Below are 13,566 nucleotides of genomic sequence, written 5' to 3'. Positions count from 1 at the left end.
GATTACTCAAGAAATATACTTTCATTTACTTTAATTGTATCAATAGTACACAAGAGGGAGTGCTATACCATGAGATATCGTTAAATGACTACATACTTGTTCCTAAACAGTATAGTCAGTACTATTAAACTGTAAACAATAGTCTCACAAAAGTGGTAAATATAAATAAATTATTTGTAGTTTACTTAAATTAATGGTTTTACACAGCATAAACATTTTTTTATATTCACCTGATATTCAGTACATAAATCGTCTTATTCTTGAGGATATCCTTACACATCTGCAAAACATATAAAGCATAAGTATTTTCCCAAACCCTCCTAGTCTGAATATTTATCCTTCCATAAATGGCTGAGTCAATCCAAACTGTCTAATATTATTCAGTGTTGCTTGTAGTGATAATATTCTAATGTGTAAGTATGAACTAATATGAAGAATTATGGAATATGAAAATAAACAACATTTAAAGCATGCAAGTTTTGGTCAACTTTGTTTATTTATTTATCTCTGTCACTGAAAGGTATTACATTGTTTTCAGCACCATTATTTTCTATCAGTACTCAGTATCAGTCTCAAACGTCAGAGATTTCTTGCAAATCATATAAAAGGTGAATGAGTAATCCATACCAAATTCATTACAATGTACAGAAATATTTGAATTGTTCAAATATTATGAAATAGACCTTTAAATAAAATCCTTTCTGTGTAAGCTGACTCTGTTGAATCTGTATTGACATAACACGTCATGTTAGTCATCACTGTGTGTTTGATTAACAGAACAGAGCTATTGATTTTAATTCTGCATCCTGAATCCAGTTTACCCTAAAAAGAATTTTAAGCTCCTTCTGTTTACTAAGACTGTAATATAATAGCTTCATACGTGTGAGGGTCCACCTTCAGCACTGTGTGCTGTGAGTATAACCAAATACATCAGTGACCTGGACAAACAAAGTGTTCCAACCAAGAATTCAATGAATATAGCCTCAGGCTTGGCCATGGGTAGAACCATGGCTGCATTATTCGGTGGATATTTTCAAATATGTCCAAACATGTCCAGGTTTTGTCATAATCATATAACAATGCAGCATTATTATAGAATATAGAATTTCTTACCTGTAATGAAAAATCAAGATGGCCAGATATGTTAGGAAGTAAGAGGTAAAACACTGTCTTTCCACAATTTTTCCCACATTTTGCTCAAACTGAATGAATAATGAATACGAATGAATTATGAATATGACTTAAAAAATGTGTAATGTACTTTTGTCTTCTGTGTTGACCTGACCTATACATTGTAATTACACAGTTATGTACTATATCATTCAGCTGTCCACACAGTATTTGAACAGATGCAGTTGAAACACTAGAAGGGTACAGCTACTCTGATTGGCCATAGGGTCTTGTTGGATTGCAAAGTTTGGGGAACATCTATCTGTGCTTGGCTGTGCATACTGTGATCTGGATTTTCTGTTTGTGTGTGTGTGTGTGTGTGTGTGTGTGTGTGTGTGTGTGTGTGTTAATGAGGGTGCCTTTCATTCTTCTCATGATATAAGCAGAACACTAATTTTGACAACTACAGAAGTTCAGCAGGATTCAGAATCCCATAGTGATGCTCTTTGGCTTGAAGTCAGGATGAAGTCTGTAATATCTTGCTGACTGGTTCTGTGTGCATCCAGTCTCCGTAAACTTCTAAACCAGCAGCGCACAAGGAAGTTAACCATGTTACTTTAAAATTTCCTGAATACACTGGGTATGGAAAAAAATAATTTCGATTTTCAGCACATGATTCTTGGAAAAACTGGTAGTCTTTATATGAAAATAACTTCTGTGATCTCATTGAGACAAACCTGGTTAAATAAAGGCTAGTAAATAACCACATTACTTTGTTTGAACTTCTTAATTCTTTACTGTCGATTTCATGTTAGTTTCTTCATTTAAATGTAATTGTTAAAAATTGTAAAACTGCCTTCTAATTAAAAAAATATACAGGCAATATACAAGTAAATGTGAAGCAAGGGAAGCCTTCCTACATGCAGAATGCATACAGGTTTCCTGCTTCAAAGTAAAATCTGTACAACAATGAACCTGAACCTTAGTCTAAAACGTTTAGTGTACATTAGGTATCCCGTCCCCATTCTTTTTCTCCAACAATTTAGCTAAAGCACATCCATGTTAGCATTTCACAGTTCACTGAACAACGAATAAATACTTCAGGATGCAGTTCCTGGACTAACTAATGACTCACTTTATTGATTCCAAGGGATAAAAAGAAATAAATAAACTAAACAGCATGCCACTCCTTTGCGTCACAGAAAAGGTTTTGAAAGTTTGCTTTTGTGTCACTTGAAAAGATTCATTTTTTATGAACCTACTATTCATGACCAATCATTGATAGTTTTACCTCATTAAGTCTGTTGGTACTTTACCAAAAGGATTATGATTAAGCAGTTATGCATTAATAATACACAGAAATAATACATAGAATTCAGTTACTTCTGTAGATATTTAAAAATATTGCATTTCATAAAGTCAATTATCTTTTATACACATAACCAGTGTTCCAATGTATTTTAGAAAAACTATTAAACTAAACTTATATCTAATACATATGTGTATGTGTGGAAAATAACTTGGTGCAAATTTAAGTCAGTGATAGCAAGTGACAAAATTATTAATATTACATGTAATCTTTTTCTGTAATCTATAATTCTTCAGGCTAAAATAATGCCCAAACAAGCAATATTGACCTTTGAGATGTCGTCAAAGGGAATCCACGTTGAGAACTGGACTCCACCCCTATCCTGATGTCCTGTTAGCCAAGTGGTATAAAGGTGTGCGAAAAGGTGAACAACTTGCTCAGAATGCTTGTGGGGAGATTCCTGCCACACAGAGCCATCATGGGTGGTGAAGAGCAAATACCCAAAGGCATATTAATATGGATAACACTGTGTGTTGGACTGGTCTCTTCACAAACAGGTACAAATTTGTATATTGGTCCTAAAAACATGTTGTTTTAATAAATATATGTAACTCAGGTAAATGTACTATTTGCAAATTTTTTTATGATTACTCTGTTAAACTACACATTACGTATAATAATATCCCTTTTTTCTGTTTTAACCACAGTAACTATCATGCCAACAATTGCCACATCACCATCAATTTCAGGTAGGTTGTCGGTAGGTTGTGGAATGAAGATAATTTATGGACTTGTGTGTGGTTCACTCAATAAAATGATTTCAAACAATGGAATGTTTTTGTCATAATTATGTTTAAAGGTGTTAGTCAAGCTCACAACGAACAAGTCTGCAGCACGTGGGGTAACTACCATTTCAAGACGTTTGATGGCGACTTCTTCCAGCTCCCATCCAGATGCAATTATGTGCTCACCTCACACTGCAAAAGCAGCTACGAAGATTTCAACATCCAAATGAGGCGGGATGTGGTAAATGGCCAGCCAACCATCAGCAAGATCACCATGAAACTAGAAGGCACGGTGATAGAGCTGGCCAGTGGCTCTGTCAAAGTCAGTGACGAAATGTAAGTTTTAAAAAAAATCTTATAAAGAAGCATGTAAATCAGTTAATGATATTGTGTTACAATTTTTACAAATAATTACTCTATTCTTATTTTAGGGTGACACTCCCATATGGCAATTCTGGAGTCTTTATTGAAAGGACGTCTACTTATATCATAGTAAAAGCAAAACTGGGGCTGATGGTCATGTGGAATGAAGATAACTCCCTTTTGGTAAATATTCAGCATCAATATTAAGGCAAAATCATACAAACAGATAACTCTTAAAATATATATGAAATACTAATATAGAAATATGTTTATAGTTTATTGGGTGGCCTGTATTCATTTATATTTTAGTCTAGACTTGGCATCAAGCTGTCAATTTAATTTTTATTAATCTTAGTCCTGAATCTTAGTCAAGATTCAGTCAACTAAAACTCAAAATTGTCCATGAATATTTTAATCTCATTTTAGTCAACAGAAACTAATGGCATTTTAGTCTAGTTTTAGTCAATTCATTTTTTTTGTCTTTTTTTAGTTATGCAATTTTATTTAACTCAGTCAATGTAGCATAATAATTTAGTAGAATAGAAAAAAATTACATTTTATTTTAGTAAAACAATTTTTCATAGTTAAAACAAGGTGTCACAATGGCTGGACATGGCGAGGAAGGAGGACGCATACGCACAAGACAGGGGTTTTAATACATAGTAGACAGGACATGGGAAACATCACCAAACAATGACCTGACGGCGAACAGACATGAACAGGATCGCTTTATACACTCATACACAGGTGGACACGATTAGGACCACAAGGATTGTAAAATATTGAATATTGACCGAATATTGCAGAAGTGGCATAATCTGTGCAACCAGACAAGAGACAGATAAAACAGAAATGCTGTGTAAAAATAATTAATGTCTTGTTTTTGTCAGCGAAAATTAAGATACATTTCAGTATAGTTTTTATTTTGTAACCCACATTTACTCTAGTTATTATTCATCAACAACATTAAACAACATTTCAAAATAGTTAGCATCAAATAACCAGCATTTATGTTGCGTCTCGTTTTGTTTCCGTCATGTCATAAAGGTTTGTTGCCGAAGATATTTTGTCATATATTCCAAAAACATAACTAAACATGTTGCTATTTTTTAAAGGTTGAGCTGAACGATAAGTACAAAAACCAGACTTGTGGCCTGTGTGGTGACTTTAATGGGATCCAGATCTACAACGAGTTCATTAAGAACGGTAAAGTCTCTAGTGGAACTAAATAAATGAATAAAGGAAATTGTAGAATAACTAGGTGATGCACTCAAAATATGCACGTGTCAGCATATCTTATTGTCCATACTGTTACAGGAGCTATGTTGTCATCTTCTGACTATGGAAGTTTGTGGCGGATGGATGGGCCAACAGAAACTTGCGTGGAAGAAACTTTGAAAACAGGAGAGAACTGTGGAGATGAGGTATTAAAAGCTGAAGCTTGTGACTGTCCAGGTTATCTGTACAAATCATACAACTGTTCTAGGCCTCCTGAGAGCAGCTGAACGAAGTTGATGCTCAAGTTCTTTCTGGTTCTTCCTTTACAGAGCTTTTGTCGAAGTCTGTTCATCAATCAGTCCTTCAGTGACTGTTGGAATCTGCTAGACACTGATTCATTCATCAAGGTTTGCATGCAGGACCTGTGTCAGTGTAACGATTCAAGCTCTGCATGTCTGTGCAGCACCATCACTGAGTACTCTCGCCAGTGCGTTCATGCTGGGGGGAAGCCCGGACAATGGCGATCAGAATATTTGTGCTGTAAGTTGACCAAATAAATATAGCGATAAGAGTGAGTGTAGAACATTTGGGGGATTAATGTTTAAAGAAATTGTACATAATCAATTGGTTAATGCTTTTCAGCTAAGTCATGCCCTTATAATATGGAATACCAGGAGTGTGGGAACCCGTGTACCGATACCTGCTCGTATCCTGAAAGAGGGCAATTGTGTGAAGAGCACTGTATTGATGGATGTTTCTGCCCAGCAGGTAGGTCAACTCAATGTTAATATCTCTTTATGTTGGCACTGACTACCAGTTAATATATCATAGATTTTACAATATGTAAACAAATAATTTAAAAGAAAAACAAATTCCTTAAGTGTAAATGTCTCAGACAACATTTGCATTACACAAAAAGTGTTAGAATAGCAATGTCCTCAGTCCTAAAGATTTCACAACGTATTCCTTAAGAGAATACATATGTGAACAGTTTAGAGTCACATTCAGCTTATATGGGTCAATTATAAATCACCCTGATGTATGGAGAGGACAGAAAATACAGAAATGCTGCTACACAACACAAAAAAATCACTGCTCACTATGGAGTACAATATACTGCTGGTACAGGTACTGTTACAATCTTGACATGCCTTTATTTGCTCTCCTCAAGGCACTGTTTGGGACTCTGTCAGCAAGGAGGGCTGCGTCCCTCTCAGTGAATGCTGGTGCGTCCATAGTGGAAAACCATACGCTCCAGGAGACAATTACACTAGCAGCTGTGCAGAATGGTACGTTTGATACACCTGCGGGTCCAGACGCTCCAATTACCTCACGTTGAGTGAACGGTTATGTGACTGGTGTGTGATTATTTCCCATCAGTACCTGTTTTGGAGGGCAGTGGCGCTGCCAGGAGAAAGACTGCCCTGGGACCTGTTCAGTGGAAGGAGGCTCTCACATTACGACCTTTGACCGCAAACCTTATACTTACCATGGAGACTGTACATATGTTTTGGCAAAGGTCAGTGCCCTTTCCTGTATTTGAGTTTGTGAAATATGCATTTGGTTAAATCATGCATTTTAAATCTTAAATTCCTTTTCAGCAATGCACTGGGAATGATTTCACTATTTTGGGAGATATTGTCAGGTGTGGCCTCACAGACTATAAGACCTGTCTGAAAGCAGTCACACTGGCCGTCTCTGACGGGAATACAGTAAGTGCCGCAATAATGTTGGAAACTAGTAGAAATATAAACACACAATTTTTTTTAGAATAGACAAAATATTTGAAGCACAGAATAAGTGTTTCAGTTTAAAATATACATGTATAATGTACAGGTGATCAAAGTGGATTCCAATGGAAATGTTGATCTCAACAGAATAGCTACTCAGCTACCACTGTTCACAGGTAACCCACTCAAAGCAGAAATAATAAAACTTGACATAAATAATACATTTTTGGCTTGATAAATTCAAGATTTGACTGCAACCTTATTTTACAGCTGATCTGAGCATCTTCAAGCCTTCTTCATTTTACATCATTATTGAGACCAGTGTGGGGATCCAGATAGAAATCCAGCTAGTACCCATCATGCAGGTTTACATTACAGCCACGCCTTCATACCAGGGACAGACTTGTGGTAAAGAGCAACTTTTCATTACATACAGAAATACATTTTGAGTTGGAAAACTGAAATGCTAAAAGGAAATGTTTTTTCTTTATATTATTTACAGGACTTTGTGGGAATTTTAATAATATTCAAGCAGATGATTTTATGACAATGGGTGGACTAACAGAAGGCAATGCAGCAGATTTTGCAAATACTTGGAAGACAAGGCCCAGTTGTCCTGATGTCAAGACAAGCTTCGAGAACCCTTGCAGCCTGAGTGTTGAAAATGGTAAAGACCTGGAATATTGCACCAGCTTCTGTGTATTTGTAGATAAGTGTACCCTGGATATAGTACATACTGCATATTATTGATATTAACATAATATGAATATAGTACCATAAATACTAACATATACTAACAAGTTAACATATGTAATAGCTCGGAATTTACCTTAAATTCCAGACTCTAAGAAAAACTGTGTTTTTTACAATGATGGTAATTTATGGATTTTTATGGACAAACTAGCTTCCTGATGGCAACATATTTAACCTTATCATATCATATCAGTCGAAGTTCCACAATCATGGCTCGGGTAATGCACATTTGAAAAAGTTTATGTATGTGGTATGTATGTAGTTGTGGATATTACTGGCCTTTGTTTTATTTAAAAGTTATTTTAAATCTTTCCTGTAACATCTTGCTCCATTAATATCTCATTTGGGGACACCTGTGATTTAAAGAAAAGTACTGTATTTTCTTTTTAAAGTTAGTAGGTGTGGCCTATTTACAGATGCACTCTATAGAATTTATGGTAACACATCCCTTTTATGTTTCAGAGGAATATGCCAAATACTGGTGTTCCATGCTCTCGGATCCAAAAGGATTTTTTGCCTCATGCCATTCTGTCATAAGCCCTGCTACCTATCAGTCTGTGAGTAGGTTCATATATACCAGTAGAGTCTTCAGAAATGCATTAATAAATTCTGTGAACTGCATGCAATCATGATATTCACCAATTACAACATTCATGGTTTTGTATAATTGTTTAATTAAGAGCACTTCTGTTTTTTAATCATACAGAACTGCATGTATGACAGCTGTAGCTGTGAGAAGAGTGAGGACTGCATGTGTGCTGCATTTTCCTCCTATGTACATGCGTGTGCTGCTAATGGGGTCCAATTGAATAGCTGGAGAGACACTGCTTGCAGTATGTCACAATCATTTTGATTTGGTGAATGATTGTTAACAAAAAATGATAAAAAATATGTTTTTCTACAGGAAAATACACCACAACCTGCCCTAGAAACACAGTCTATTCCTACAACATGACAAGTTGTTACCGCACCTGCCTCTCACTGAGCCAGCAGGATTACTCCTGCTCAGTCAGTTTTGTGCCAGTGGATGGCTGTGGCTGTGAGGAAGGTACCTACATGAATGAGCTTGGTGACTGTGTGGCACCTGCCAGCTGCCCTTGCTATGATTCAAACACGGTGATCCCTGCTGGCGAGGTCATAAGTAAAGCTGGAGCTATATGGCAAGTACACATTTTATAACGTAAAAACTATTTCTATCATAGGCTAGATTGGGCAAGATCAAAATTCGTGAATAATTAATATTTTTAGATGCTTCCATCAGGTTGGTTGGTTGAGATGATTTCATCAGTCATTAATCATTACATTTTAACCATTTTAGCACATGCAAGCAAGGTCAACTGAGTTGCATTGGACTGCCAATGATGCTAGGTGAGGATGTCTAAATTTGCTTCATCAGGCACTAATAATTTCTTTTCACCATTTAATTCCACCTATTGGATTAAACTGTGAGTTTTTTTTGCCACATCCTTTTAGCTGAATGTATCGAACCCAAGGTTTTCTACAACTGTTCAAGTGCTGGTCCAGGAGCAAAGGGATCTGAATGTGAAAAAAGCTGTAATACTCTGGACATGCCTTGTGTAAGTGTGTAAATCTTAGGAAGTTCAGAAATACATTTTGGTTAACCTATAAATAAATTTGAAATGTGTATATAAAATTGTATTTAATTGAAACAAGAAGTTCAATTTAAAGGACTAGTTGTATATAAATGTAACATTTTGCCTATAAGAATCTAATTAATATGTATGTTCATTACAGATCAGCACCGAGTGTATATCAGGCTGCATGTGCCCTACTGGGCTTGTGTCTGATGGACAAGGTGGTTGCATTCTTGAGAGTGAATGTCTTTGCGTCCATAATGGAGTTTCTTACCAACCTGGAGATAATGTCAGTGTTGATTGCAATACATGGTATGCTGATTTCACTTCACACTCTTCTTACAATAAAATGTAAATACATGTTCAGCCATTTCCAACATTCATTTTCACTTCCTCTAGCACATGTAAGGACAGAAAATGGCAGTGCACAACAAATGTATGTCATGGCACCTGTGCCATCTATGGAGATGGGCATTACATTACATTTGATGAAAAGAGATATATCTTCAATGGAGGCTGTGAATACACCCTTGTTCAGGTATATATACCTCTGTGACAATTCAACTTAACCCTATAATTCACTGGAGAAACAATGATTAATAACTAATCCATTCTACTTAACTTGTATAGGATTACTGTAGCAACAATGTTGATAATGGAACCTTCAGAGTGATCACAGAGAACATACCATGTGGAACTACAGGCACAACCTGTTCTAAGACAATTAAGCTGTTCTTGGGGGTAATAATTTTGTATTTTTCATTGCTGAAGACAAGCTAAGATAATAAAATTAAGTTTGTAGAACATTTCATTTTTAGAATGAATTTTGTCATGGTTGAACAACAAGTTAGTTATTCTTGTTAGCTTTTAATAAATTTTCAGTGTATAAGAATTATATTTCTTAAATATATTCAAAGTAAATAGATTTCTTTGAAGGTGGACACCACTTCCTACTACGATGCTTGTGTTTAACAAAATGTGGGCATTAACTGAAAAATTTTCATTCACAGAGCAATGAGCTGATTCTTACTGATGGGAATTACCAAGTCGTGCCAAGTAACGTGGGAGAGGAAATCCCCTACAAAATAAGTACTATGGGTATCTACTTGGTGGTTGAGGCCAATAATGGTCTAATTCTCATTTGGGACAGAAAAACTAGCATGTTCATCAAGCTTAGTCCTGAATTCTCTGTAAGTAAATGTGATTAACATAAAAATTACTGTTTGCCAATGGGACTACATCTTGCAGTAGGACCGCCTACATTTTTCTTATATTTCTATTAACAGGGTAATGTTTGTGGTCTCTGTGGAAACTATGATGGCAATGCAAACAATGATTTTACCACAAGAAGCCATGAAGTAGTCATTGATTCATTGACATTTGGAAATAGTTGGAAGTTATCTGCCAGCTGTCCAGAAGCAATGCTTGTACAAAATCCATGTTCCAGCAATCCATACAGACAATCTTGGGCTCAGAAACAGTGTAGTATCATCACGGGTAGTGTCTTTTCCTCTTGTCAATCTCTGGTAAGATAATAAAATTAAGTTTGTAAAAAAATCATTTTTAGAATTAATTTCCGGAATACAATGTATAATAATACATTTTCAGTGTATAAGAATTATGTAGTAATTATATATGTTCCAAGGTGGACCCCACTTCCTACTATGATGCTTGTGTGAGCGATTCATGTGCCTGTGATAGCGGTGGAGACTGTGAGTGCTATTGTACGGCTGTTGCCGCCTATGCTGCTGCGTGCAATGAAGCAGGAGCCTGTATACACTGGAGGTCTCCAAAGATCTGCCGTAAGTAGCTTTTGTAATGACTTGCTCTGCATTAAATTGACTTCAGATAAAACATTTTTGAAATGCCTCTTTGTAGCACTTTTCTGTGACTACTATAACTCCCCGGGTGAATGTGAGTGGCACTATAATCCCTGTGGAGCTCCATGTATGCCAACCTGCAGAAATCCATCTGGACAGTGCTCTAAGCAGACACCACCACTAGAAGGTTAGAGTGCCTCGAGTAATATTTTATATTTTATTATATATAAATAACCTATATAGGATATTTCATAAAAGTGTATTTTGTTGTCATCAGGTTGTTATCCTAAATGCCCTGCTGATCAGCCCTACTTTAATGAGGACAAAATGAAGTGTGTTACCAAAGAAGACTGTGGTTGTTTTGTTGGAGAAATTCAGTACAGCACTGGACAAGAAGTTCCCACTACAGAGACTTGTCAAACATGGTATTTGAGTTACAATTTTACCTCATTTGGTCACAAAATGTATCACACAATTAACCACACATTTGCAATGATTAATTCTTAAGACTTAAGTTTGCTGTGATACATATTTAAAAGTATTACAGAGACTGAGACCAAAAGAAAATGGGGAGAACATAAAGACTGAAACAAATAACTTTTTCTGCTTTCTACAGCTACTGTTCACTTTCTGGAATTCAGTGTAGATTTGATGTCAATGGTAAGAAGTATAATTTTTAAAATAATGTTTACATGGAAAAATACATGTTGTTCAGTAAATAAAATTGATTTTGCCTGCAGCTTGTAGTTGCGATGTCAATGGCAAGGAATATCACTATGGCAATGTAGTGTACAACACCACTGATGGGCTTGGTGGGTGCATCACAGCCATCTGTGGTGTGAATGGAACTATTGAAAGAGAAATGAAACCTTGTGAGACAACTCCTGTCCCTACATCATCACCCACTGTCTCCATGACCACAATCTTTGTTTTTAGCACACCAGGTGAGTAAACTTAAATGACAGAAAGTGTTTTAAATTAAAATGGTCAAAAAAGAAAATAATTAGTAATATAAATATTCTGTATTCATTTCAGAATGTAATGAAAAATTAACAATACTTTGTTAAAACAATAACAAAAAATGTGTTAAAAATATAAAACAGAAGTTAAAAATAGTAGATAATTTACATTAGATTGTATGTAAAGAATCAAACCTTTTCTCTGTCTCTATTGTAGAGAACCCTTTAACCACTGAAAGACCAACTGTGAAACCTCTACTTACATCTGCTGGCATAGCAACAACACCATTTGAACCAAAAACTGGTACAACAACAAAAGCTGCTACAGATTCTGCCATTGTAATAGAAACAACAGCATTTAAACCATCAACAGAAATACCCATTCCCAGTACAACAGTCTTTACTTCTGAGCATACTACTGAAACCAAGAAAACAGAAGAAACAACAACAAAAGAAACATCTACACTGCCACCAAAGCAAGAAACCACTGGTTCAACAGCCTTGCCAACCACCTCATACAGTACGACAATTATGGAAAAGACAACTACAATGATGAGATCAACAGGCTCATCGGTTTATACAACTACAACACCCTTAACCTCAATTGCTCCAATTACACAGACAATTGCTAATCTCACCCAAACCTTACCAACAACAAAAGCTTACACAACAAGCCAAGAAACTATTACAAAAACCACTGAATCAACAACACTGCAACCTATATCCACAACAACAACTGCCACTGTGGAAAAACCAACAATATTTAAACCAACAACTGAAGAACCCATTGCCAGTACAAGTCCAAAAACTGTAGTTACCTCTAAGCCTACCACAGAAACTACACCAACCGAAGCACCCACAACAACTGAAGCTGAAACTACTACAACAACCACTCTGCCACCAAAACAAGAAACCACTGGTTCAACAGCATTGCCAACCACCTCATCCACTACAACAATTGTGGAAGAAACAACCACTACCATGAGGCCAGTGACCTCTGCTGAAACTTCAGCTTCTACTCCTGTTGCTTCAAGCCCCTTTGTCATTACTTCTAAGCCTACTGTCATGACCTCTACAACTGAAGCACCCATAACAACAGCAGAGATCAAAACCACCACTGCTGAGGAAGTCACTTCTTCTACCACTATTACACCAAAGGCTGAGACTACAGGACAAACAACACTGCCGACAACTACATCGACAACAACCATTGTGGAAAAATCAACAACAATTAAACAGTCAACTGAAGAACCCAGTACGGCTACAAGTCCAACAACTGTAGTTACTTCTAAGCCTACCACTGAAACTAAAACAACCGAAGAACCCAAAACAACTGAAGCTGAAACTACTACAACAACCACTCTTCCACCAAAACAAGAAACCACTGGTTCAACAGCATTGCCAACCACCTTATCCACTACAACAATTGTGGAAGAAACAACCACTACCATGAGGCCAGTGACCTCTGCTGAAACTTCAGCTTCTACTCCTGTTGCTTCAAGCCCCTTTGTCATTACTTCTAAGCCTACTGTCATGACCTCTACAACTGAAGCACCCATAACAACAGCAGAGATGAAAACCACCACTGCTGAGGAAGTCACTTCTTCTACCACTGTTACACCAAAGGCTGAGACTACAGGACAAACAACACTGCCGACAACTACATCGACAACAACCATTGTGGAAAAATCAACAACAATTAAACAGTCAACTGAAGAACCCAGTACGGCTACAAGTCCAACAACTGTAGTTACTTCTAAGCCTACCACTGAAACTAAAACAACCGAAGAACCCACAACAACTGAAGCTGAAACTGCTACAACAACCACTCTTCCACCAAAACAAGAAACCACTAGTTCAACAGCATTGCCAACCACCTCATCCACTACAACAATTGTGGAAGAAACAACCACTACCATGAGGC

General features: G+C 36.5%; 1 protein-coding gene across 1 annotated transcript in view; it reads left to right on the top strand.

Annotated features, from left to right (window-relative positions):
* Positions 1 to 3,134: 3,134 nt before the first annotated feature.
* LOC114766360 (mucin-5AC-like) overlaps positions 3,135 to 13,566 on the top strand; it is a 28,414-nt gene continuing 17,982 nt past the window's right edge. Inside the window, exons 1-28 of the mRNA XM_028957096.1 lie at positions 3,135 to 3,168; positions 3,279 to 3,540; positions 3,636 to 3,750; positions 4,683 to 4,773; positions 4,885 to 4,991; positions 5,115 to 5,325; positions 5,428 to 5,553; positions 5,957 to 6,074; positions 6,166 to 6,304; positions 6,387 to 6,497; positions 6,622 to 6,691; positions 6,786 to 6,923; positions 7,018 to 7,182; positions 7,731 to 7,825; positions 7,975 to 8,101; positions 8,173 to 8,428; positions 8,587 to 8,636; positions 8,742 to 8,845; positions 9,024 to 9,175; positions 9,263 to 9,401; positions 9,494 to 9,604; positions 9,874 to 10,053; positions 10,150 to 10,389; positions 10,509 to 10,665; positions 10,742 to 10,870; positions 10,961 to 11,108; positions 11,300 to 11,343; positions 11,424 to 11,627. Of these exons, the coding sequence (XP_028812929.1) occupies positions 3,135 to 3,168; positions 3,279 to 3,540; positions 3,636 to 3,750; positions 4,683 to 4,773; positions 4,885 to 4,991; positions 5,115 to 5,325; positions 5,428 to 5,553; positions 5,957 to 6,074; positions 6,166 to 6,304; positions 6,387 to 6,497; positions 6,622 to 6,691; positions 6,786 to 6,923; positions 7,018 to 7,182; positions 7,731 to 7,825; positions 7,975 to 8,101; positions 8,173 to 8,428; positions 8,587 to 8,636; positions 8,742 to 8,845; positions 9,024 to 9,175; positions 9,263 to 9,401; positions 9,494 to 9,604; positions 9,874 to 10,053; positions 10,150 to 10,389; positions 10,509 to 10,665; positions 10,742 to 10,870; positions 10,961 to 11,108; positions 11,300 to 11,343; positions 11,424 to 11,627 (3,823 nt within the window). The remainder of the gene's footprint in view (positions 3,169 to 3,278; positions 3,541 to 3,635; positions 3,751 to 4,682; positions 4,774 to 4,884; positions 4,992 to 5,114; positions 5,326 to 5,427; positions 5,554 to 5,956; positions 6,075 to 6,165; positions 6,305 to 6,386; positions 6,498 to 6,621; positions 6,692 to 6,785; positions 6,924 to 7,017; positions 7,183 to 7,730; positions 7,826 to 7,974; positions 8,102 to 8,172; positions 8,429 to 8,586; positions 8,637 to 8,741; positions 8,846 to 9,023; positions 9,176 to 9,262; positions 9,402 to 9,493; positions 9,605 to 9,873; positions 10,054 to 10,149; positions 10,390 to 10,508; positions 10,666 to 10,741; positions 10,871 to 10,960; positions 11,109 to 11,299; positions 11,344 to 11,423; positions 11,628 to 13,566) is intronic.

Source organism: Denticeps clupeoides, chromosome 16, assembly GCF_900700375.1.
Source record: "Denticeps clupeoides chromosome 16, fDenClu1.1, whole genome shotgun sequence".
NCBI classification, from domain to species: Eukaryota; Metazoa; Chordata; class Actinopteri; order Clupeiformes; family Denticipitidae; genus Denticeps; species Denticeps clupeoides.
Note: the sequence above shows the minus strand (reverse complement) of the source record. Positions and strands in the feature narration are given on the sequence as shown.